This window comes from Bactrocera neohumeralis, chromosome 2, assembly GCF_024586455.1.
Source record: "Bactrocera neohumeralis isolate Rockhampton chromosome 2, APGP_CSIRO_Bneo_wtdbg2-racon-allhic-juicebox.fasta_v2, whole genome shotgun sequence".
Classification (NCBI taxonomy): Eukaryota; Metazoa; Arthropoda; class Insecta; order Diptera; family Tephritidae; genus Bactrocera; species Bactrocera neohumeralis.
The window spans coordinates 15,659,554-15,684,543 of NC_065919.1; the positions used below are offsets into that span (position 1 = coordinate 15,659,554).

Below are 24,990 nucleotides of genomic sequence, written 5' to 3' on the forward strand. Positions count from 1 at the left end.
AATTCCAAAAGAAAAAAATTAAAAACTGCCAATTGGGTGACGTATGAAGCGTTGCCATAAAACTGAACTGTCAAATTTCATATGGTTCATGTCCGAGCTGAATTATTGCGGCAAATCAGTGTAAGTTCTGTCCAACAATGAGAATAGCCGCCTCTTCAAGCTACCTATCGTTTAAATCACCAATTGTGGGTATATTGACAATTCGAACCGAAACTGTTGTGTACGTGTGATCCTTCATCCCTTTCTTACGGAAAGTCTTTGAATTGCACGGTATAGGCTAGTTTCCGTGTTAATTCTTTCAATGAATTGAAATTTCGATAGCTGTGAGTTGGTGGGGCTATAAATTTGTTGTGTTATTTGTCGTTAACATGTTTAAAATAATTATCACGATTTCGTTAAAATATAAGTATAATATATTTGTTTATTTCAATTTTTTAATTATTGTTTCGGAAAACCCTCTAAACTATATATACATATGCGTGGACGTGGCGGTCATTCATTGATAAAGCCCATATTATGCCTGATCATTGCAAACTTAGTAAGAAATAATTCTGTTAATTCTCCAAAGATGCTCTCAGTTGGTGAATTAATAAAATTGCTTTAAACAAAGACAATTCAGGCCTCTTGTCGAACAAATATGTTTCATTCACATAAATTCTTTGTGGTTAGAATGCCATTTGCCACAAAATGCAAAAAAAAACTTAAATCAACCGTAATCGGTGCGATAAATATAAAAATAAACTAAGAAATAGATATTGCAGCAAAGTGTGTTTGGATGTTTTCAAATCAAACGCACGCTCACAACAAAGAAATTGACCGCTATGTCGTTTACGTAAAATAATCACCGCAGCATTTCGGAGCATTTCATTATGCGCGCCTATAAAGGAATAAAAATGAAAGGTGAAATATTTTAAATGGAAGAGATTAGATGAACTGCCCACCTTAAGAGTCTTCATTTGTTTGCTGTGTGTTCTGGACAAAGCAGGCCTTGTTTCTCGACATGTCAGAAGCCTAAAAAGTGCGCCGTTTGTACATATTCATACATATGCATTAGTGGGTCCGTTATTTTCCAAGTAAATTTTAATAAAACTCCTCTTTATAATACAAAATTTTCCTATCTGCACATTTTTTCATGAAATGTTCCTTTTAGAGTTACACGCAGTCAATGTTGTGCTTCAAATCTAATGCAGGCATATAGTACACCATGTCGTATGAGCAACACGTAATGTATAAATCACTTGTGTGTACATACATATGTATGTATGGTTGCTTAGGCTATTTGATGTATAACTTTAACTACGTATAACTTTTAAAGAAATGTTTTTTTGCTATATACATGGGAAAAGAAATATGATTAAAGCACGGTTTAAATTGAGAAAAAAAAATTTACGTTGGATTCTCATTTTTAGGGCAAAAAATTTAACTTCAGTTGCCGTTTGCAAATATGTATTAGAGCAATCAACTTGGAAAATAACGGATAATACGCATATACAATATCAAAAAATATGCTTACTCTTCTACGGCTTCTGAATAGCTATCTTCCATGTTTCGGTATGTCTTTCCAGTTGAGGTATAGGGATTTTTCGGCGTTTTTGGTTGCCCTTTCAAACTGTCCAAATATTCCTTTGCCATTTCAATATCACGCTCCAACTTGCTTACTATATAAAAAATATAAATTTCTCGTAAAATATCGTCGACTGCAACAACACTAAAAGAACATTCATTACCCACCCTTTTCTTTGAGCATTTCCTCGGAGTTGCTGCAACAGAGAGCGTTTTTGCAATGGCAACACTTGAGACCCTCGCCATCCTTGAAGCCCAGTTCGGTTAGTATCATGCTTAATAGACATCCTGGATGCAACTTGTCAGCGGCCATAAATATTTTTCTATGCATGTACGCTAACTCGCGGAAAGACATGCACTGAATGCCATTGTGCAGAAGTTTGTGGCAAAGTGCGTAAAATTTACTTTTCGGCACTAAACTTTTGCAAAAGCAGAAACCACATTCCATCATGAAGGAATTCAGAATCGCACGTAATTCCTTTTCGAGTGCACTGCCCGCCCTTATATTCGAAATCATTGTGTTGGCATTAGAGTCGATAAATTGTTGGAATGCATCTGAATCTGCTGATGCGGCTGCGCCTTTTCCTCTACGACTTTTGCCTCCACCAGAAGTGGGTGCACCTCGACTAACAGGTCCTCTACCAGGAACACCGCCACCAATACCTTCTCCCTTTCCAGGTTTAATGCCTGTTCTACCACCACTTTCTCCGTCACCGATTGCGGAGCCGTCCCCTACTGGACCTGCACCACCAATTTTATTTAAGCCTGGACCACTTCGATCCGGTTCTCCAGGACTACGTGTTTGATCAGCGCCTCCAGGACCAATGTCTCCTGTATATCCTCCAGGCCCACCACCTTCACCGACAACAGGTTCACCTCTTCGAATAGCGCCAGGTCGGCCAATGTCTCCCGTACCGGGGCCAGGACCACCCACAGCTGGGCCACCTGCACCAGGAATACCGACAGCAGGGCCATCAGCACCAGGAACACCAGCAGCAGGGCCAACTGCGCCAGGACCTCCCGTAGCAGGACCACCCCCCGTGGGGCCAGCAGCAGTCGGACCGCCCGCAGCAGGACCAACTGCACCAGGACCGCCTGCTGCAGGACCACCTCCAGTGGGACCAGCAGCACCCGCACCGCCCGCAGCAGGACCAACTGCACCAGGACCACCAGCAGCAGGACCACCAGCAGCAGGACCACCAGCAGCAGGACCACCAGCAGCTGGGCCACCTGCTCCAGGAATACCGGCAGCAGGGCCAACTGCGCCAGGGCCGCCCGTAGCAGGACCATCCCCAGTGGGACCAGCAGCACCCGGACGTCTCGCGGCTGGACCAATTGCACCAGGATCACCAGCAGCAGGACCGCCTGCAGCAGGAACACCAGCAGCAGGACCACCAGCAGCAGGTCCACCAGCAACGGGGCCACCAGCACCAGGAGCACCCGCAGTAGGTGCACCTAAACCAGGACCGCCAGCAGCAGGACCACCTGTAGTGGCGCCTGTCCCTGGGCCCCCACCAGTTGGACCATCTGTACCGGGACCCCCTGTAGTGTCTCCTGTCCCTGGGCCTACGGCAGCCGGACCAACTCTACCGGGACCTGCACCAGGACGATCAGCAGCCGGACCACCAGCAACAGGTCCCCCCGCAGCAGGACCGCCAGCAGTAGGTCCACCCGCAATAGGACCACCAGCAGCAGGTCCAACTGGACCAGGCCCTCCCGCAGCAGGACCACCCCCAACAGGGCTACCTGCACCTGGACCAGTGGCAGATGGACCACCAGCAGCCGGACCACCTGAAGCGGGTCCTGCACCAGGACCACTTGTGGCGGGACCTGTACCAGGACCACCTGTAGTGGCTCCTGTGCCTGGACCTCCAGCAGGCGAACCACCTGTACCGGGATCTGCACCAGGACTGCCTGCAGGCGGACCACCAATACCAGGGCCGCCAGTAATTGGCGCACCTTTTGGAGGTCCACCCGCAGCACCAGGACTAGGACCACCCACGGCAGGGCCACCTGCACCAGGACCCCCAGTAACAGGTCCACCTGCTCCAGGACCACTTGTTTTGGCAGCAGCTGGGCCGGGACCGGCACCGGGTGCAACCGGTTGCGTAGCTTCAGGCCCGCCACCTGGCGTAGGTGCTTTAACAGCATCTGGACCTCTTACTCCAGAAGTATCAAGCTCATCTTTTCTAACAGCACTTGGACCACCTATATCAGCCACGCCAGGACCAGCTTTTTTACCAGCTTCCGGTCCAACAACTGCACTTTCGCCAGGACCACCTTTTCTTACAACATCTGCACCAACCACTTCACCGCCGCCGCTCTCAAATTTCTTTCCAACTTCTGGGCCAATATCTTTGCCAACGAATGGACCGCCTTTATCAGGCCCGGCCAATTGACCTGCACCAGAAGGTGTACCTTTTTGACCGTCTGGACCAATGAAAGGACCACCCCTTTGAACGTCTAGGCCGGTGGCAGGGCCACCCTTCTGCACATCCGCCACTTCCCTCATGATATCCTTAGTTGCTAAATCTGGATCAATGCCTCGTTTTTCAAGCAGTTCTCTTAGCTTTTTATTTTCTTCCTGGCACTTCTTATTTTTTGCTTGTTCTTCGAGCAATTGCCGTCGTAAATCGTCTATAATGCTCTGATCATCGCGTGTATTAAGCGCATTCACGGCATTCGATAATTGAACATTTTTCAACTGTATGTCACTTATTTCCTTCACCAATTTCATAGATTCTTTCAAGTCCTTATCCATATAAGCGGTATCTTTAACGGCCTTACCCACATCTGTACCCATTTTATCCACACGATCAGAGAACTCATTCAGTTTATCCATAGCATGCATATTCAGGGCGTCCTTATCTTTTTTCAAATATGATATATCGTCTTGGGATTTCTTGTATTTCTCCTCCATTTCTCTCAATTTCACAAACGCCTCTGCACAATAATCTTCCGCTGCTTTCTGTACATTATTTTGCAAATATTCATTTTGTCTTGTCAACTGTTTGACCATATCGTGCAGCCGCTGTAACTCAGCGCAACACTCATCGGGACTGAGGCCATCGGTAATAGCTGGACCGCCGATTTTGTCGCCGTCACCGCCACGTTTCTTTATCTCTTTCTTGATTTCGTTCAAAGTGGCGCGCGCGAAGAAGGTCAAGTCGTCCATATAATCCGAGCAGGTTTGCGTTTGGGTATCGTGCAGATTTTGTATGGCGTTATGCTGAAGCTCATCAATGACATTCTGTGCATTAGGTCAAGACAAATGGACAGCGGAATGCGGAAAGCGCGAAGGAGAAAATAAAATAAATATATATAATATATTCAGTACTCTGTATCAGTGTCATCAGTGCCCTTCTCTTTGGTTTTAGTATTTTCTATAGCATTTGTTTTACATAATATGTTCTCCTTCTTATATTTATCAGCTTTTACTTCCGTTTCTGTGTCCGAGTCTGCTGGCCATGTATGTCGGTCAATGCGTACGCAGGAAGAGCAAACTTGTCGAAAACGAACTCTTTTCCTGCACTTGCTCTTCAAGCCCATTTCTACAAACTGCCGCTGTAAATACGAGCAAGTCCAGCGCAATTAAAGCTTTGCATACATACATATGTATCTTGTTTTTTATTTAATTTTTTGGTGGGAGGGGAGGGTTTTGGCCTATGAATGTTATATTAACGCGGGTGAGTTGCAAATCCGTTCCAGAGCCAGCCATGAAAGTGACACGAGCCATTTGCTTTGTGCCTTCTAAGCACTAAGCACTCGAAATAAAAAGATTTTTGGTGCGGGGCAAATGAGAGCCCTTGGGTTGTAACTCGATTTTAAAAGGAGATACAGATCATAACTATTGTGTTTTGGAGACTTATAACCCTTTAGAGCTTATGAAATAAGGCCTTTCACTAAGCTTCCTTAACCGTTATGAGAGAGCAGAAACATTTTTCGGATGTCATCAAGACATATCGGCATTGGCATAAATTTTGTTTAAAATATGCTTATGGAAGAAAACAAAAAGGATCAAGCGTGAACCGTGCTTTCAAGACCTTGAATTCAACGCTTTACAAAAACTGTAAATGAACGGTTTTGTTTAAAAATGTATATATATATGTATTTTCAACAATCGATTTATTCAACTCACAAAATTTCATAAATTGTAAACAAGAAAAAAACAGAGCTTATACAAAATTTATTATTAATATACAGTGAATAATAATAAAAAAAAAATATTTATATATATGTATTCTTTAAAGCAGTAGTAGATATGGGCATAAACGAACAACTGTTTATAGAAGAAGTATATACATATGTGCATATGTAGATTTATATGCATTTGATTGGCTAATTCGCATTGCAGTCAGTTATCCGACAAACAATTGTCGTTATCATGGCCAGCATCTGGGTTTCGATTGCACATACAATAGCCACTGTTTCTAAACTTTTTGGCCTTGTACTACGAAATCGAAAAGAAACGAAAATAAATTTCAACGCTCATTTAATTTGTAATCTAAATGAGCATGATGCAATTAACCGTTAACTAACTTACCATTAATTGGTTGTACTGACAGTTGTAGTCATTCAGAGCCAGCTCACGACGCATCAGCTCGTTCCGCAAACTGCTGATCTCCATTTGCAAGCACTCGGCTTTTTGTGCACTGCAGCGAGCACGAATTAGCTCTTCTTTCATTTCGTCGAGTTGACACTGTGATAGAGAAATTGAAAATTATTCGATATGTACTAAATATATATATATAATTTATAGTAATGAATAAATAAATAATATGTGAAATAAACTATATATAATTGGCAAGATCCAATTTTCGACGTTATTAAACAGGACAAAAAGAAATCTCTACTTGAAATATAGGTGATATTGCTGGTTTCTGACTAGTCCAAATTGGACTAAATTGTTACAGAATTTGCCCGAATGCTTCTCTTTTATAAGGTAACTCACATTGCGAGCATAGCGTGTTGATAAAATGTCACGATTGCACCGATCACCGAAAAAGATACAACTGTTTAAGGTATATTAAGCTTTAAGCCAAACATGAAAGTTAATCGGTATAGAGCTATATTAATTTATATACATAAATACTTTGGATAAAGTTCTTCTAGAGATTCAAAAGGAAAAAAAAACTTTTTGGAGAGTCGATTTGGCGACGTTCGCAGCAACTCGGACCGACGTATGGAACGACTTGGCACATTTTACGTCGAGATCTTAAATTGAAAGCGTCTAAAATACAGCTTGTGCAAGAACTGAAGCCGCTCGACCTTCCCAAGCGACATCGCTTCGTTCTATAAGCTCTTGAAAAATTCCAAAATGATCTGACGTTTTCGAACCAAATTTTGTTCAACGTTGAGACCCATTTCTGGCTCAATGAGTATGTAAACAAGCAAAATTGCCGCATTTGGTTCGAAGAGCTAATGAAGAGATTCAAGATTCATTAAAAAAAAACCGTTTGGTGTGGTTTGTGAGCCGATGGAATTATCCGTCCATATTTCTTCAAAAACGATGCCGGTGAGAACGTAACCGTCAATGGCGACCGTTATCGCGCCATGATGACTGAATATTTAATGCCTGTAATTGAAGCTCCTGATCCGGCGATATTTGGTTTCAACAAGACCACTTCTCACACATCGCATCCATCAATGGATTTATTGAGATATCGAGAGAATACTTCGATGAGCAGATAATTTCACGTTTTGGGCTGGTCGATTGCCCACTAAGATCGTGTGATATCATACCGTTAGACTTTTTTCCTATGGGGAAGTCTATGTGGCCAATACCGCTTCGATTCAGGCCTTGGAACAAAACGTCACGTGTGTCATTTATCAGTAACCAGTCGAAATGCTCGAACGAGTCATTGAAAATTGGAGACAACAACATTTGAAAGAGATAATCCTCAAAAAATAAATGCCAAAGAATATTCTTTCGAATGATAATAAATATTCCCCATTAAATTAGAAGTTTCTGTGTTTTTCCTTTACAAAAGTAGGGAACCTCGAAATGGATTGCCTTAAGTATATTAAGTTTGCCCCGAATTTTGTAACACCCAAAAGGAAACGTCAGAAACTCTATAAAGTTTTGAGATATCGATCAGAAATTTTGCACAATTTTCTCCACAAGAATCTGCTCATTTACGGAACTGCCGTTATCGGACCACTATAGGATACAACAACCATTATCGATAACACTCAAGTTTCTTTAGGGAAAACACTTATATTTGACATGGTGCCTTCACGAAATTCGGAATAGATTTTTACCCAAGGTAGCACGTATCTTCGAACATATTGTTCAAATCCGACAACTACAAGTATAACATATATGTAGGTGACATAAAAACTGATCGCTCAAACTCAATCCTTGTAAGGAAAACTCTTTCATTTAACGAAATATTTTCACTGAAAATTCCAAAGCTACAACCTCCGAACAATTTTTTTTAGATCGGAACACTATAGCATATATATGCCGTTCAAACTGATCGATTGAAAACAAGATGAATATCTCTTTTTATATCGTTCTATGCTATAAAAATGCACATGGGAAGGTATTCTAGCTCGGTTCGATCGAAATTAACGTTTTTTCTAGGTTAAATTTCTGTAATCTAGTTGGAGATGCTAGAAGGCGTTTTTTATAAACATGTACTGTACACTTACCCTAAGTATGTCTTCATTAAACTTATGCTTGGCTATTTGATCTTCGTAGTAGTCCTGCATCTGCTTCATCTCCTGTTCCATTTTATTTATATGTTTAGATTGGCTGTCCAAATCGTTCGATAGACTATCAGACATTTTATCGGCTTCCTTTGCTATCTTCTGCAGCTCGTAAACCTTTGCCTCAAGATCTTTGAAAGTTTTGCATTTCTCACGCAAAGCATTACGCTCCTTAACAATCGCCTTAAGCGTCTCAGCATCCTGATCAGACATTTTATTTCGATTGCTATCCATGGTGCCCTTCAGTTTGTCATCTTCAAATTTGCGCAATATGGAGAGCTCTTTACGCAACTTGTTTACCTCGTTCTGTAGGAATGCAATATCGTTGCTCTTTTCCGGTTCTACTTTTAGTGCTTCGAACGATGCGCGTAATGACAATTTCTCCATTAGTCGCTTTAGATAGGCATTTTCCGCTTGTAATATTTCATATGCCTTGCTCATATCTTCGAATTTATTGTAAATCTGTAAAAGTTCATTTTCCTCGCCTTTACTGATTTTGCCGCCTGATGTGAGCTTCTGTATTTTGTTGTAGAAATCTTTCGAATGACTACTATCGAATTTGTTATTCATAATGGCTTTGATCTTATCATTCTCCATGTTGGATACTTTTAAGCGTTCGTTCGATACCTCCAATTGTTTTTCGAGATTCTTTTTGTGCAGTAACAAATCCTGCATTCTTCCCATTTGTTCGTTGGCGCAAGCAATTACGCTATCAGCGATAATAAGACCACTTTGACCAAGCTTACCTCCCCTCCCATCAGCACTCCCCGGAAATGCACCACCGGGCCCACCGCCTCCTGGGCCCCCACCACCGGAAAAACCTCCAGGACCACTACCGGGACCTCCACCTCCAGGACCACTACCTCCAGGGCCACCACCTCTAGGACCGCCACCTCCGGTGCCACCACCTCTAGGACCACCACCTCCAGGACCACCACCTCCGGGTCCACCTACTCGTCCACGCCCACTAGGTCCCGCTCCCTCATCACCTCTCATACCCGGTTCGCCGATATAACCGCTGTCAGTGTGAACTGGCCTACCGACGCCTCTTTTAGTGCGTCCACCTGCCCGACCACCACCACGTCCAGAGCCACGATTACGGCCAGGAGCTCCTGCAGCTTCGCCCGTTTCATCACCATCGTAATCGTAATCATACTCATCGTCGCCATCACCATCACCGAAGCCGCCAACCTAAAAAAGAAAACGATTTTAATTGACGCTAACATGAAAACTTTCGAAGTACTAGAAACAACATGTGAATTCCCCAAAAACGCTTTGCATTACTCAGTGCCTTTCTGGCACAAACTAATTTTCTTGCTACTGACAGCTTCAAATTTTGTATTTCATAAATAATACTCAATTTTTGTACAAATATTACAAAGAACAAATATATTTTACTCATCTTCAAGAACTATTTACGCGCTCTATCAATTAAATTCATTAAAAATATAGCTATTACATCAACATAAAAATATTTACGAAATTGTATCGCTATTGGGGAATTCGGCGACCTAACATTACTTTGCAATAATTTAGTTGACCTCAAGATTTGACCTACCGGCGTCTGGCAGGTGATCAAATCTGAAAGGAACCTCGATTGCAACGATTCATCCATGGCCCAAGAGCGATGATCGATGGTCGATTGATAGGTCTTCAGCTTGACACAAGCCTTACGGCACTCATAGTCGACCGTCTCGTTCATAAAGGGGACATGGAAAAATTCCTTTTGTGTTGAAAATGCCATTTCGTTTGACTACTATGTATACGTATGGAGTCTGCTCTTGCGATTTTAGAAATCTTAATATTTCTATTAAAGTCTATAAAATGCTCGAGACCAATGCCGCTACAAAATACGCTTGACGTCTGGTTGGTTACTCCTCTGTTTCAGTGTTTGCTGCCGGTTTTCAAACGATGGGTTCTTATTCTTGGTGATATTTTTGGTTTCTTTTTGCTTGAGTTTTGCTCGTTTGTTTAGTTTTTGGTTTTAGTTAGTAGTTGCTTGTTGTTATTTTTGGTTTTTCGGTATAAAAGTTATTTTTTTTTACAGGCTTGTAATTGTTGTTGTTAAATGGCAATGGTTAGTAACGGTACTGCAAGCTTGCGCACAATACATACATATAACAGATAGTTGCTCTATTTTAATATGGCGTAATTGTTGTTATTATTGTCGTTTTTTGTTGTTATACGTTTTATTAATTAACAATGGCATTAATTAATTGTTGTAAAACTTGAAATTTATTAGTTGCAATGAGTTTTTTTGAACGAAAATCTAATTTGAAAACTGCTTTCGCCCGAGTTTCCTATATTTTCCAAGAATTGTTTTCACTAATTGATTTTGAACAAACTACTACGTTTGCCCACTTTCAATAATATTTTATTACAGTGTTTTTCATTATTAATTCCTTACAGTGTTCATCATTGTTATTATTACGACTTGCTTTTTATCAACGTAAAATATAATTTATTTAATTTATAATTTGAAGATTAAAAACTAATATGCAACGGGTTAACAGAAAAGATGTCGCATGTCCTCGAAGAACATGCGAGAAATTGCCATCTATAAAGAGGATTAAACTTGTTCAATGAAAATTTGACAATACGTTGTTGTTGCGTATGTTATTCCAATGCTTGTGATTTCGTTCAACCTAGTTCGAATTTGAAACAAGAAAGTGACTTCGGCGCCGAGTCTACTTAAAAGGAATGAACACGGACTTCCTTCCCAAAACTACATTCGAAATTATCTGGGACATATTTTTTGTTGCTACAAGAGCTACAACAACAACAGTTAGTTTATTGTGAACCAGGTTAGTCGAAGATTCCTAAGGAAATCTTGTATTTTTTAGAATTTAGATTATAAGATGATGAGATTATTTTACATATAAGAATTACGCAATGCCTTTATAACCTAATATCAAAAAAGCACCGCGCTATAATTCCCTTGAAGCGTGCTTTTCTTATTTCAGTTTGTATGACAACTATTTGTTATACTGGTCCGATCTGAACAATATGTTCGGAGATTGTAGCGGTAGATATCTTGTCAAATAAAAAAGTTTTCCGTACAAGAACTTCATTTTGATCAATCAGTTGCCATACAGGCAGCTATTTCTTATAAGGGTCCGATATCAGCGTTTCCGACAAATGATTAGCTTCTTGTGAAGAAAAGAACTTGTGCAAAATTTCAGTACGATATCTCCAAATCTGAGAGGAAAAGCCCTTTCTAGAGAGTAACAGAGTAACGTGTCAGACCGGACACACTGGCACTCTAGGGTGATAGTATGTGGTTCTCCTCTCCAATCACTAACGCAATCAGCCGAGAAGCTTTTTCCAAGCATCGGAGTGAATGTATGAATATTTTAACGAATCGGTGTGGTTTGTAATGTCTTAAAAATTCACTTGGTTACTAGTAGATGTCTTTAGCTTGCAAAACACTTACTTATATAAATAAAATATGCTTAAATTTAGTCTAAAAGCAGTGATATACTAAAAATTTCAGCTTATTTTAATGAATTATGGCTGTAATGGTTAACGATAAGCCATATTTGTCTTTGAAATAATATATTATTTTCTATAAATTTCATATTTATGTTATGAGTGAATATTTTATGCTTAATGTATAAACATGGTCGAAAAATATACATTTGTTTACGTAAAGAAAAATACGTATGTTATACAAAAATATTTATATTCTAGTAACCAAGTATTGTCTAAGCTTTAATCTAAATTAGGTCAAAGTAAACGATGTGTCGGTCTCCTTTATCGTATCTTCCAGACGTACACCAATCCGTTTGCGCGGTATATCAATTTGAATAATTGATACAGTTACACGATCGCCTACACTTAGCTCTCTATTCTTCATTTTACTTATGTGTATAAGCGCATTGCATTCAACGCCAATATCAACAAAAGCGCCAAAGTGTGTGATGTTTGAGACGGCACCTGAACATTAATTTAATGTTACATTAATATTTATATCAATAACAAATTAATAATTAGCAACAACATTACCCGTTAGCACATCACCCTCACTGAGCTCAGTTATACGAGTTAAACCTTGCTTGAATAGCGGACGTTTGGCGAATTCTGCACGATAATCTTGCGTGAGCTCGCGTTGTAAGGCCATTAACACGACATCGACCTGGAATTTTAATATTAAATGATGTTTTATAAAATTATAGAAAATAAACATAAAATATATATGAATGTTGGTAATATTTTTAATGGAAATTTAACTTACACGCTCTTTTGGTATTTGAAAATTATCGGCCAGCTCTTCCATATCACATTGCAAGGCGTAAGCTTTAATTTTGCAGATAAACGGTGTACTCCCGATGTCTTTGAGTAACAAATTGCATTTGCTTATAACTCTGTGTACAAAAATTAACAGAAAAAAATTATAATTGTAGTGAAGTGTATGATGGAGAAATAATTTACTTTTTGGCAACAGCATAACTCTCTGGATGCACCCAAGTGCAGTCCAGTAGATTTTCAATTTTTCCACCCACACTCAAAGGTTCGATGCGTATAAAGCTGAAATAGAGTAGTAACATGTTGACGGGTAATGAGAAAATATGTCATAGACGCTCAGTTAATCAAAAATTATGGCATACAAATGAACTTTATAACAACAATCTCTGATTAAATTACACATTTTTAGAATACTTCTTATCTTATACAACTTAAATTTATATCTCACCCAGCACATTGTACAAATGTCTTTTCACCAATAGACTTTACTTTCAATAGATCCTTGCGCGTTTGAAATGGACCGTTACTTGAACGATGTTCTATAATTTTTTGCGCTTTCTTCTCACTCAAGCCCGCTACATGCCTAAAACAACAACCACAACATAAATATGCCGATTTAGTAAAAAAAACCTACACTACTCACTTTAACACACTCAAACTGGCTGTGTTGATGTCCACGCCCACAAAACTTACACACTCAGAAACCACCTCATTCAGCGCCTCGTTCAACGTTTTTTCCGGCACATCGTGCTGGTACATGCCAACACCAATGTGCCGTGGCTCAATTTTCACATATTCACTCAGCGGATCATTTAAACGGCGTGCGATGGAAACTGCAGAAAGTAATAAATAAATTTTATATTATTTTTATACATATTTACTTTTAATTTTGAAATGATTACCTGCACTGATCTCATTCATATCCATGTCTGGAAATTCTTGACGGGCTACGTCACTACACGAGTATATCGAAGCGCCTTGCTCGGAAACAATACTATACCGTACATTATTTTTATCTAAAATGCCCAAATCGAATAGAGTGGAAAGCCAAAACTCCGTTTCACGACAGGCCGTGCCGTTGCCCAAAGCGATTATTTTGCAACTTGGAAATTTATAATTTAGAAATTTAGATATGAATTTATATATGTATACACAGTTTTTGTTTATTTATTATTCGAATTTTGTACTGTTACTCACTTGTGTCTAGCTAGTAATTTGGCTAATTTCTCGCCTACCTCTTCAGCATTACTGCTGCGAGCATGCGGATATATCACACCAGTTTCCAAAACATCTGCTGTCTCGGAGATTAGCGCCAACTTGCAACCATTGGTAAAACCTGGATCGATGCCGAGAATGCGTTCGCCTTTAAGTGGTGATTGCAGCAATAATTGTTTCAAATTTTGCGCAAATACATCGATAGCAGCTTTTTTGGCGGATTCATTCAGGTCACTACGTAGCTGACGTGACAGAAGCGGTTGTACTGGAGGCAATTAAAAATTATTTATATGTATATAAGCATGTTTACATAGAAATAATTTAAAATTTAGCTATGAGTACACTCACATTTTTTACTGTAGCATTCCTCGAATGCCTGTTCGAACACCTGATTGCGCAGTGGGTAACGCAGACCTTCATTCATAAACAGCTCACGCGTAAACCGTTTGATATCATTTTTTACATAATCAGCAGTGACTATCTTTACAGTTAGAAACTTTTGTTTCTCTGCACGATTGATGGCGAGCACCTGATGTGGTTTTAAATAACGCACATCTTGTTGGAAATCATAATATGTCTCATACTTTGACGCATCCGTTTTATTCTTGGAATGTACCGAGTTATTATTATTCAATTGGTTCTTCAGTGATGTTGACGATTTGGTAGCGGCTGAGGTAACGGGAGTTTTGGATTTGGTACACTTAAGTACTATGCGGTGCACTTTTTGACTGCACAATAAAAGTAAATAAATTAAAGCACATGTAGGCAAGTAGTTAGAATATTTCATAGGTTTTTTTTTTTACTTACAGCCGTCGCAACTCTTCCAAAACACCTGTATGTTTGCTGATATTGTGCGAAATGATGTGACAGATACCTTGTAATACTTTTTCCACACTTTCTAGGTCTGTATTATTGCGATCTACAAGAGATTCCAAACGCACTTCTGGAGCTTCACCGAACAACAAGCGATCCGCAGCATCACCTAAACCAAGAGCTTTAGCACGTTCGGCTAGTGAACCTTTGCTTGCAGGCTTATAAGGTGCATACTAAAAAAACCCATTTAAGTAAACCCTCAAACAACTAAAGATTCTTTGTGCTTACCAAAAATTCCAATTCTTCGTTACTTTTTGCGCATAAAATCTCTGTACGTACTTCATCGCCTATTTGTTGCTCTTTCTCCAACTGTGTAACAATCGTTTCAGCACGTTTGCGCAACTCTACAATTTCGGTGTATGAATTTTTTATATCACGTAGTCTTTCAGGCGTTATGTGGTTAATTAAATCACGTCGATACCGACAAATGAATGGTATGGTGTTCTCATTTTCTAACAACTGTACGATATTCTTAGCAGTGCAGGGCTCAACGTTCTCTTTTTCGGCGAGCAGTTCATCGACGCGCCAAACTTTTCGACGTGCTAGAATTTTTTCACATTTAGAAATTTAATATAACAAACATATATTTTTACTTTTTTTACTTACCCCAAAATGAACTGCGACCCGTATTAGTGGCAGAATCGCGTGCCGGTTTATTGTTACCGGCACTCGAGAGACATTGGCCATCCGTTACCGTTTCTACAGGATTTTGCTGATCTGCAACTTCCAAATCCTTTTGTTGGTCTTCGTTTCCTTGCTGCATTACTTCTACATTTTCAGTTTCGTTTGTTGCACTGTTTTTGTTATTATCCTTTGATTTTGAGGTTGTCTTGCTATCCTTTTTGGCACGCTTCTCCGATGTTTGTGAAACTTTACCATTAGTTTCGGTGGGCCAACGTTTTCTATGAATATAATATTTACTATGACTTTTAATAATTAGTAAATAAAACTGTTTGGAAATATAGACCTTGAAGTTGTACTTGTGGTAGCGACTTCTCTTCCAGCTAATGAACGTGCTGCGGCATCTATACGTGCAGACTTAGTAGGTGGTGGAGAAAATGAGCTGTCACGTCCTCTCCTTGATGTGATATGTACATCATCATCGGAATCTGATATTTCTATTATTTGTATGGCTCTAACAGCTGCTTTACGTCTTGGGCGCCCAGCCATTTTTGATGTGAAATGTTGTTTTTTAGATGTGGAAATAATTCACAAATAGCGCTATAACAAAAATGCAAGTTCTCAAAACACTGCACTAAATAGCACGAATTTTTCTAAAAGTAATTAAGTAAATATATTTATATCAAACAAAAAATATATTTTCTTCAAAAAATCACATTTGTGATTTTTCAATTTTCTCTACAGCCGTCAATTAAAAATTCGAAGCGAACGTTTGTAAACAGCTGCTTCACTAAGGCCTTAAACATACTAGAGATCGGCAGAGACCAATTCTTTATTGGTAATTTTTAGTTGCTATAATTATTACAGGATATATATGTGCCCATTAAGGTTTATTTCACAATTTATAAAATAAGACTTCATTTTCAAATTATTTTTCGAAAGGATTTAAGATCGAAGTAAAATGGTAAAATTTCTACTTCTTGTGAGGTCTGTTACAGTCGTAACAATTTTGAAATCACTGGGAATATTTAAAAAGTTGCTTGTTGGCGCGAAATTTCAGGTCTACGCTTTGATTGTTTACTTTTTTAATTCGTGCGAATATACAGCAGATAAATTCGCTGTGTAGAAGTAACAGCTGATAATCATCTGTTGTGTCATATGAAATACACGCAGATTAAATTGTTTATAATTTAAAAATATAATAAATTAAACATATAATAAATGACAATAACCCGCAGCTTTACGTTGCTGCAAAGCATCAGCATACACGCTCGATGCCAACGTTTTTATAGTAGTGCGAAATTGAGAAACATTGGTATTTTGGCGCATATCGATGCAGGTGAGAAATATTTATTTTAACAAATCTATAGACAATAAAAATGTATTCACACAATACTTAGGCAAAACAACCACAACGGAGCGCATGCTCTTCTATGCCGGAAAAACACGCACGATGGGGGAGGTGCATCGTGGTAATACGGTGACAGATTGCCTGACACAGGAACGCGAACGTGGTATAACGATATGCAGTTCTGCGGTAGCTTTCAATTGGCAGGGACACAAGTAAGTCTAGAGAATAATTTTAAATGAAAGTTGACGATTTATTTGCTTGTATTGTAGAATAAATCTACTGGACACACCAGGTCACATAGATTTCACCATGGAGGTGGAACAATCATTGCATGCTGTAGATGGTGTTGTTGTAGTTTTAGATGGCACATCTGGAGTAGAAGCGCAGACAATTACTGTTTGGACACAAGCCGAGAAACATCGTTTGCCGAAAGTAGTATTTGTGAATAAAATGGATCGTCCTGATGCAGATTTCAATGCCTGTGTAAGCGATTTATCAACAAAGTTGGATGCAAAGCCAGTTTGTTTGCATTCACCACTGAAGGATGAGAAGGGAAATTTGAGTAGGTGTCTCCTCTTTGATTAACTATTCATAGACTAATTATAAATGTTATATTTTTTTAATTATTTCAGCTATTTTCGATGTAATTACTCAACAAGCACTGATTTGGGATAGTGCTAGTTTGGGTCGTGAGTACAAATCGCTTCCACTTCTAGATAAGCACATCGCTGACTTACAAGACAAACGTTATGCGTTAATTGATGAGCTTTCCGGTATCGATGATGAATTAGCGCAGGTTGTTATTAGCAATGAGGGCTATGATCTAGTCAGCAATGAATTGATACAACAAGCTTTACGGCGTGCTGTTGCGCAACGTAAGGTGGTACCAGTACTTTTGGGTTCAGCATATAAAAATGTGGGCGTACAGCGGGTAATGGATGCAATCATTGACTATTTGCCAGCGCCACATGAACGAAATCAGCTTTACGATTGTTTTTGGTAATAAAGTTTAAACCTCTATAAGAAAATTTCCATAAGTTATTCAAATTTGGAATTTGTTTTTTAAACTAGTGATGACTTTGTGGGTAGAGTTTTCAAAATCATACATGATAAACAGCGTGGTGCGCTAACATTGGTGCGTGTCTTCCGTGGTGAATTGAAGAAGGGCTCGAGGTTGGTCACCACACATAATACTGCCGAAGTGGTGAGTAAAGTGTATGAGCCGTTGGCGGATGAATATCGTGAAATTAGCGGTGTACCAGCTGGGGATGTTGCCATCTGTGCGGGCTTGAAGGTAAATTTTCAATTTTGTGGAATTTTAACCCAAAATATCAACGGAAATCAATTCTATTTCAGCATACAGTTACAGGTGATTTGCTCACAACTAGCGCTTCATCGCTGAAAAATGCGCAAAAACGTTTGCAAAAAACGATGAAACTACCTGAAAGCGACGTGATGATTGAAGATAGTGATACCGAAGATAACGCTGATGCGACGCTTGTTAAAGAGATATTCGCCACTGATCCTCAAATTCCCGATGCTGTATATTTTTGCTCGATCGAACCACCTAGTTTGGCAACACAGAACGCCATGGAGGCGGCATTGAAACAATTGCAACGTGAAGATCCCAGCTTGCGTGTAAACTATGACTCTGTTACCGGACAAACTGTGTTGGGCGGTAAGGATTTTTTAGTAAGACTCCGTTTCACTTTTAAAGTTATGATATTTTCGCTCAAGGCATGGGTGAGCTGCACATGGACATTGTGAAATCACGCATACTTACCGAATACAAAATCGATGTCGATTTGGGTCCGTTGCAAATAGCCTACAAAGAAACAATAGAGGAGCCAGCGCTGGATAGCTTTCAAGTGGAGAAAGAAATAGCGGGGAGTAAACAGAGCGTAACAATTACATTAGAACTGTTGCGCGAACAAAATGAACTGTTCAGGCAGGTGTACTTCTTTTCTCGCCAAATACTTGTTAAAACAAAATGTTACGCATATTTTATACTGCAGTTTGGATAAATCGGGTGAGAATGCATCAAATTTAAATACTATCCGTCCGCGCATGCTGCATGTGATACGCAAGGGTGCATTGTCGGCTTTGGAACGTGGTCCACGTGTTGGTGGTCAGGTGGTAGATACACAAATACGTCTGCATAGTATAACAATAGGGCGTGGTACCGCCGATTCATTTGTTATGGCTGCTGCGGCGCAATGCGTACAAAAGGTAGAGCAAGTGTTATATTTTTTTCCACGCATAAATTTCTAATAACGTCATTTATTTTCTTTATAGATATTAACCACAGTAGGTACACGCTTGCTCGAACCAGTTATGGCGCTGGAAATTGTTGCACCGTCCGAGCGCATATCGGCCATTATAGCCGACTTGTCACGTCGTCGTGCCACTATAAACGACGTACGACCGAAAAGTGAGCATAATAAGGTGAGCATACCCAACGTTTGTTTACAAAATCAATGATAAGTTGTCCAATTTGAAAGTTAACTTGGAGTTTTTTAATATAGATCATATATGTAAATGCGCCATTGGCTGAGTTGTCGGGCTATTCCAGCGTTTTGCGCAGCATAAGCTCAGGCACGGCGGGCATGACAATGCAACCATGCGGTTTTTCAAATATGAACTCAAACGATGAAGTGCGCGCAATACAAAAAGCGCAAGGGTTCGAGTAAATTAAGTGAGGCAATAAAAACGGAGTAGACGTCATCAATGGACAAGTTAACTATAGTTATAGGTTGTAAAATTGTACATAGCAACTGAATACTTAATTAAATAAATGTATATTTATTAATTTTGGAAGTTTTTATTTCAAAGTTTCTATTTCGCTCATTTATTTTATTTGTTATATAACACTTTGTTGCATTATTCAATTCTATATTTATTAAATTGCTTAAATATTAAAGCATTTATGTATATTCATGTGTTTTTTTTAGTTTCACTTTTGTTTTGTATATCATCCCTTATCTTCAGTTTCAGCTCACATGTTTTTATATTTTTTTCGCTTTCATATTATAAGGAAAATCAAATACATCGAATTAAAGCGATAATTAGTTGCAATTATTGGCAGCATAGAAAATCAGTGTCTTACATATAATTGGAAATTATTACAAAAGTCAATCTCAATGTTAATTTTTTTTTTTGAATTTGTATAACAATTATTTAATTAAGACAATTATAGTAATTTTAATGCAATTAAAAAAATAAAGGTTCATTTAATGTGTAGCTTGATTTAAATAATGTAAAACGTTTTAATAATTGTACATAATTCAACATTCCTCTTTTAAAAAGATAAAAGAATTTATGAAAAAATTTATGAAATTTAAAGTGTAGAGTTTTGATGAAAACTTGGCGGTTGGTACTCGATAAGCAGTGGGGTTTCCATATGGAGGCGAAACACGTTTAAATATCAATGTCTACAGCAACCTAACAAAAGAACTAATAGTGTGTAACAATGGCTTTTGCTGGAATGAAAGCAGTTACTATACATTCAGCTCTTTATCACAACTCTTAACCCTATTTCCCTTCCTCCTTAAATAATCAAAAATATTTTTAAACTCATAGAACAAAGACAATCAAACTGTAATCCGTAAAATTAACTTTAACACCAAGATGTAAAGCGGAAGAAATAAACACACAAACTTCTAGAACACTTAAAATTTAACTGGATTTAATTCTGCCTGAGATGTTTGCACCAAAGTGAACCTATCCCAACATTAAGAGCGCAACAGCAACAAAAAGAACGGAAACTTTAAAACGCCTCGCATAAAATCAGGATATTTAAAATCCGATTTGAGTGAACCTAAAAAACTACGAAGTATTGCAAGCGGTGTACCGTTATAAGTTAAAGGCTTTTTTCTTCTTTTGAATTGTTATTTTATTTATTTTATATTTTCGTTTTTTTTTTTCGTTTAGCTCTTTAAGTTTACTTTACTTCAATTTTAATATCCTAACTACAGACGTGGACATATATGTATGTATGTTTAAATGTATTTTATTATATGCAAGTAATATATATGTATATATAAAATATAAGTTTATAAATTATGAATAATACAATAAATTAAGGCAATTAAGCGATAAACTGAACGAACGAACAATTAAAAAACAATGCAGACGGCATTAACTTCGTAAACAGAAAAAAGAAAACGTGAAACAAAAAGCGACAACATAAACTAATTGTTTACGATGAACAAATGAGTGTTTCATACACAAAACCAAAAATTGTTTCAACAAAGCAAATTTAATATTTTAAATTAATTAAGGAATTCTGTTTGTGGAATTAACGTTATTATTTTAATACAGTAAAGTACTCAATACAATACATATGTAGAAATGAACATATCTTCTTTTCTTTTAATATTATTTTTTAACGAAGTACAAAAAATAATAATTTTAAAAATCAAAAATCTGAAACAAGAATTTATTAAATTACGAATGCATATTTTTCGTGCATACCAAAACTTTCTTGCATATGCAATATTATAATATAGAAATAAAATGAAGAGAGTGTTGGGAATATCGAAATATTCACATAATTCAGTTCAGCAATAATATTGAGTTTTATTAATAAATAAGAAATGAAATCTCAATAAAGTGCGCTCACAAAACTGGACAACATTTGAAATGCAAGTAGTAAGCGCCTAAAAGTAGACTACTGTTGTATGAATAATAAGTAATTTTAAGTGTACTTCACATATAGATGCAATTTTTTTCTTTTGTTTTTGTGTTTGCATGAAATATATTTATGTTTCGCCTGCCCATGGCTGAGATTATCGAACATTTTTCCATTTATTATTTTTAACCGCAATTTTGTCTTGCCGCTACTGCCTATGTAAATTTTTTATTATTACATAAACACAAAAATAAATAAATGTAATTGTTTTCGAAACTCTTTCAAGTGATCGCTTAATTTTTAATGGGTTTTCTATCATTCATAATGATATTCTTTAAAAGATAATTGTTTTTTATGTTTTCAACTCTTAGCAAATTTTTTTTGTTTTTGTTTTGCCTTTTCGAAAGTAGTTATGTATGTATATATAATTTTTGTATGTATAAATAAATCTAAAATAGCGTAAATATGTATATAATATTACATAATATAAATACGACAAATAGCGTAATTTTGCTTTTGTGTTATTTTCTTGTTTGTTTCGCTGCTTTCATATCTCCTCTTCTAGCATATTTGTATGTGTATGTTTTCGTAATTAAATTCACAATGCCATAAATTATATTTATTTTTTCGCCCGCTCTTCTTCTTCTTTTTTTTAGTAATTAGCAGCATACATTTCCATACATAGATATTATAAGTAAATACATATAGTAAAATAAATTAATTGTAATAGTGTTTTTCACATATGTTTGTATGCATGCATATCGTATGAACGAGGATGACGACGAGGCCAACCGAGTGTCAAAATTTGTTCGTTTCACAACTATTGGCAGATACTGTACAAACGATCATACAATTGTAAGAGGAAAGCGCACACACACATGTACACACAAACTATTGATACGTGGCATTCTAAAGTTAGCATTTTTTAGTGTACATATATTTATATCTTTAGCAGGTGTGTGTATAGTTTTGTTGTTCGTTTCTATTCACAAAGCGACGAGACTGTTGCCTTTGTTGCCTGTGGACAAAACGGCTTGAAGACATTTTTCAGGACATTAATGCAGATGCATGTGCGAGTACGAGTACGAGTATGGGTGCGGGTACGGGTAATATATGCTGGTGTGTGTTTGAATGCGAAGGAAGTGGAAATGAAAAATCAGCTGAAATAATAAACGGAAAAAAATCGGTTAAAAGTTGAATTTAAAAAGAATAGTATAAAAAAAAAGAATTCGAAAGTAAGTTTGATGCATAATGCAATGTTAATAATAGATACATATATTAAAAAATGTTGCAGCTTTCCATAAGAAACTGAATAAATATAGTGTATGTTTGACGAAAGCTAGTGAGACCATCACTTCACGTAATTTATGATGTTGCAACAATAAAAAAAAAGTTTACGAAAATAATACAAAGACTGTTGGCTAAAGCTACAAGCTGTATAAAAGCGTTTGAAACTAAGGTCGATTGTATCGGAGGAAAAGCAAATTTCAATCCATTTCGATACCGTTTGCGATGTTTTATTTATTTTCAGGGAGCACTTTACTTAAACGATTAACAGTTTTCATCACTAACTTGAAAGATGTTTGGCAGATTGTTATAGCCTACTAAGCATCGACCGAAAATTTTTTTTGTATAGTTTTACATTTTGGTCTGCGTCGATAATTGATTTTTTTAGCGAATCAGTTTCAAAAAAGAAATATTTGCGCCACATTGTCGTCGACTTAACTTTAAAATATAAGTTTTTAACTTTCCTTTTACTAACTCTTCTCAAATTATGCATTAAACAAGTTTTTGTTGAGACACAAATGTGTTTTTCGTTATTCTTTCTAAACTTTTTACTTACCAATAAGTTTTTTACTCTCTTCTTGATTTATATTCTTCGTCTAAACAACATCTTTTACATACTAACGAAATCGCAATTCAATTTGATTGAATTTTATATGCAATAATGGTTTTAGCTTTTAAGAAATTATTCTTATATTTTGCTTTCTTATGCTCATCCTCATTGAATGTCGTGCTTCGTGTTTTGTGTGTGTTTGTATTTTGTAAATTCATTTCTGTACAAGACTCTTTTTTGTTCGAGTTGCTACATTTCGTATGTCCTTCATTTCTTCTTCTCTTTCTTTCTGTAATTGCATAAGTATATGAAAAAGAACCAAAGAGGAAAATATGTTAAAAAATAATTAAATGTGTGATGTTTATATGTAAATATTAATAAGTATGTTTTTATAATAAAATATATCAATAAAATCGGCTTACAACTAAAGGAAAGCATTATTTGTAACTAATAAAGTACTGTTAACAGGGAAAAGATTAAACGAAACTGAAGAGCTACGTTTTACATTTACAGTTCGTATGACATTTATGTATATGCAAAGTAAGTAAATATAGGTTATTTTAATTTTTCGAATATTTAAATAATTGCAATTGCATAAAAACTAAGATAATTGTATAACATTGAAATAAGTTTACTTAAAATTTTCTTTGTAACTAATCAGCCTATTCTTACCGAATTTTAAAAATAATAAAAGAAAATAATTTAAGCACACATTTTTTAAGCATTTAAATAAATAAAATTAAATAAAAATATTTAAATGCTTATACAATTTTTTGTAATTTCTTGCTAAAAATATTTTTATTTTGGTTATCTAGCTAAATTAATAATTGTTTTAAGTAAACTGTTTAATATTATATTTTAATAACAAGCACGATTCATTGTAAACATAAAAATTTACAATAAAGGCTCTGCTAGTGGAAATTAGCTATAAATAATTTTTTTTTATCCAAAATAATGCTTTCAAAATTATCTAAAGTTTTCAAATATTAAAAAAAAAGCTATAAAAACAGTTTTACATATCTAGAAAATAAAAAAAATGTTTTTTCAGAAAACCGTGTAACTTAAACAAAAAGGTGTAAAAAACGCTAATAATAAGTTGTAATAAACTGTATACCTAATTTATCGATTTCATATATGTATTTATGCTTATATACAAGTAATTGGACTTATATGTGTATTTATAAAAGGGTAAACAACTTTACACTAATTCTAAAAGTCTAACAGCCTAATAAAATGTAAAAAAATGTTTATAAAACATAAAAATGTTGAGTAGCACAGCAAGTATAAAAAAAAGATCAAGAAAGCAAATTTCTTAAACAACCGTTATATTTTTTACCTGCACTGTAGCGTTTAGTTCTTCAATGTGCGCTTCAACACCGCAGTGCGTAAAAGTATTTGCAATAAAACTTAAGCAATATCGCTTTTTTTCTCAAATATAAAAATTTTGGAACGAATGTGCGTGACCACTATTACTGAATAGGAGTATATATGTATGTATGTATTTTAGCATTGCCTTACGCGCACACTTTTTGAGGATACAGGAGGATTAGGTTGAGGTGTTGATTTTTGTTTGGAGAGGTTTGATGTCGATATTGTTGGTGGTCGTGGAGTTTATGATTGTGGAGGAAGTGTTAGCATTTTGTAGAGAGGGGATTACAGTCTATATTTATTGTTGTAAATGTAGTAAGGATACTTTCTTCTCAATATTGGTTGGTTTGGGTTTTAGCAAAACAGCAACGACCACCAGCCGCAGCCACATAGCCATCTGCAATTCAATGTTAGGGGAGAAAAAGGAGAGAGAGAGAGAGAGAAAGAAAAAAAAGAAGACAATTCGCAGGTGATAACCAATTTTGAATTTTGGACATAAATTGCATTAATTGTTTTTAATTGCTTTGGTTAATCTGTCGCAAAATTTTGTACATATTTTACAAGTATACGAATGTA

The 24,990-nt window shown here is 36.9% G+C and overlaps 4 protein-coding genes across 15 annotated transcripts in view; 1 reads left to right on the top strand and 3 right to left on the bottom strand.

The window, feature by feature from the left end:
• Nucleotides 1–419: 419 nt before the first annotated feature.
• LOC126752642 (keratin, type II cytoskeletal 2 epidermal) lies at nucleotides 420–10,389 on the bottom strand. Of its 7 annotated transcripts, none has more exons than XM_050463602.1 (8): nucleotides 9,833–10,389; nucleotides 9,183–9,465; nucleotides 8,218–9,152; nucleotides 6,107–6,262; nucleotides 1,732–4,813; nucleotides 1,514–1,658; nucleotides 942–1,011; nucleotides 420–877 (listed from the first exon to the last, which is right to left on the bottom strand). In XM_050463602.1, exons 1-8 carry the CDS (start codon nucleotides 10,016–10,018, stop codon nucleotides 842–844), a joined length of 4,893 nt encoding a protein of 1,630 aa, XP_050319559.1. In that variant the 5' UTR covers nucleotides 10,019–10,389; the 3' UTR covers nucleotides 420–841. The 7 variants fall into 7 exon arrangements, with proteins under 7 accessions (XP_050319559.1, XP_050319584.1, XP_050319575.1 ...); XM_050463627.1 differs by having other exon boundaries at nucleotides 1,732–2,658; nucleotides 2,764–4,813; nucleotides 8,218–9,465; XM_050463618.1 differs by having other exon boundaries at nucleotides 1,732–2,658; nucleotides 2,749–4,813; nucleotides 8,218–9,465.
• A 214-nt stretch (nucleotides 10,390–10,603) lies between these two features.
• Nucleotides 10,604–15,992, bottom strand: LOC126752682 (uncharacterized protein YdcI). The gene is made up of 13 exons (XM_050463654.1): nucleotides 15,575–15,992; nucleotides 15,214–15,509; nucleotides 14,836–15,149; nucleotides 14,542–14,780; nucleotides 14,083–14,462; nucleotides 13,717–13,999; nucleotides 13,422–13,621; nucleotides 13,163–13,352; nucleotides 12,968–13,102; nucleotides 12,706–12,801; nucleotides 12,509–12,638; nucleotides 12,280–12,409; nucleotides 10,604–12,210 (listed from the first exon to the last, which is right to left on the bottom strand). Exons 1-13 carry the CDS (start codon nucleotides 15,775–15,777, stop codon nucleotides 11,996–11,998), a joined length of 2,811 nt encoding a protein of 936 aa, XP_050319611.1. The 5' UTR covers nucleotides 15,778–15,992; the 3' UTR covers nucleotides 10,604–11,995.
• A 352-nt stretch (nucleotides 15,993–16,344) lies between these two features.
• On the top strand, nucleotides 16,345–19,388 carry LOC126751250 (ribosome-releasing factor 2, mitochondrial). Its single transcript, XM_050461363.1, has 10 exons — nucleotides 16,345–16,567; nucleotides 16,629–16,791; nucleotides 16,849–17,141; nucleotides 17,212–17,578; nucleotides 17,651–17,873; nucleotides 17,936–18,257; nucleotides 18,317–18,527; nucleotides 18,595–18,808; nucleotides 18,875–19,024; nucleotides 19,105–19,388. The coding sequence occupies exons 1-10, from the start codon at nucleotides 16,450–16,452 to the stop codon at nucleotides 19,267–19,269; spliced, it is 2,226 nt and encodes a 741-aa protein (XP_050317320.1). The 5' UTR covers nucleotides 16,345–16,449; the 3' UTR covers nucleotides 19,270–19,388.
• The window catches only part of LOC126751248 (PH and SEC7 domain-containing protein), a 62,151-nt gene continuing 56,539 nt past the window's right edge, over nucleotides 19,379–24,990 (bottom strand). For 3 of the 6 annotated variants that reach the window (XM_050461362.1, XM_050461361.1, XM_050461359.1), the window contains one exon: nucleotides 19,379–24,811. In XM_050461362.1, the coding sequence (XP_050317319.1) occupies nucleotides 24,769–24,811 (43 nt within the window). In that variant the 3' untranslated portion in view covers nucleotides 19,379–24,768. The remainder of the gene's footprint in view (nucleotides 24,812–24,990) is intronic. The other 3 variants (XR_007665865.1, XR_007665864.1, XM_050461360.1) reach the window with 3 other exon arrangements.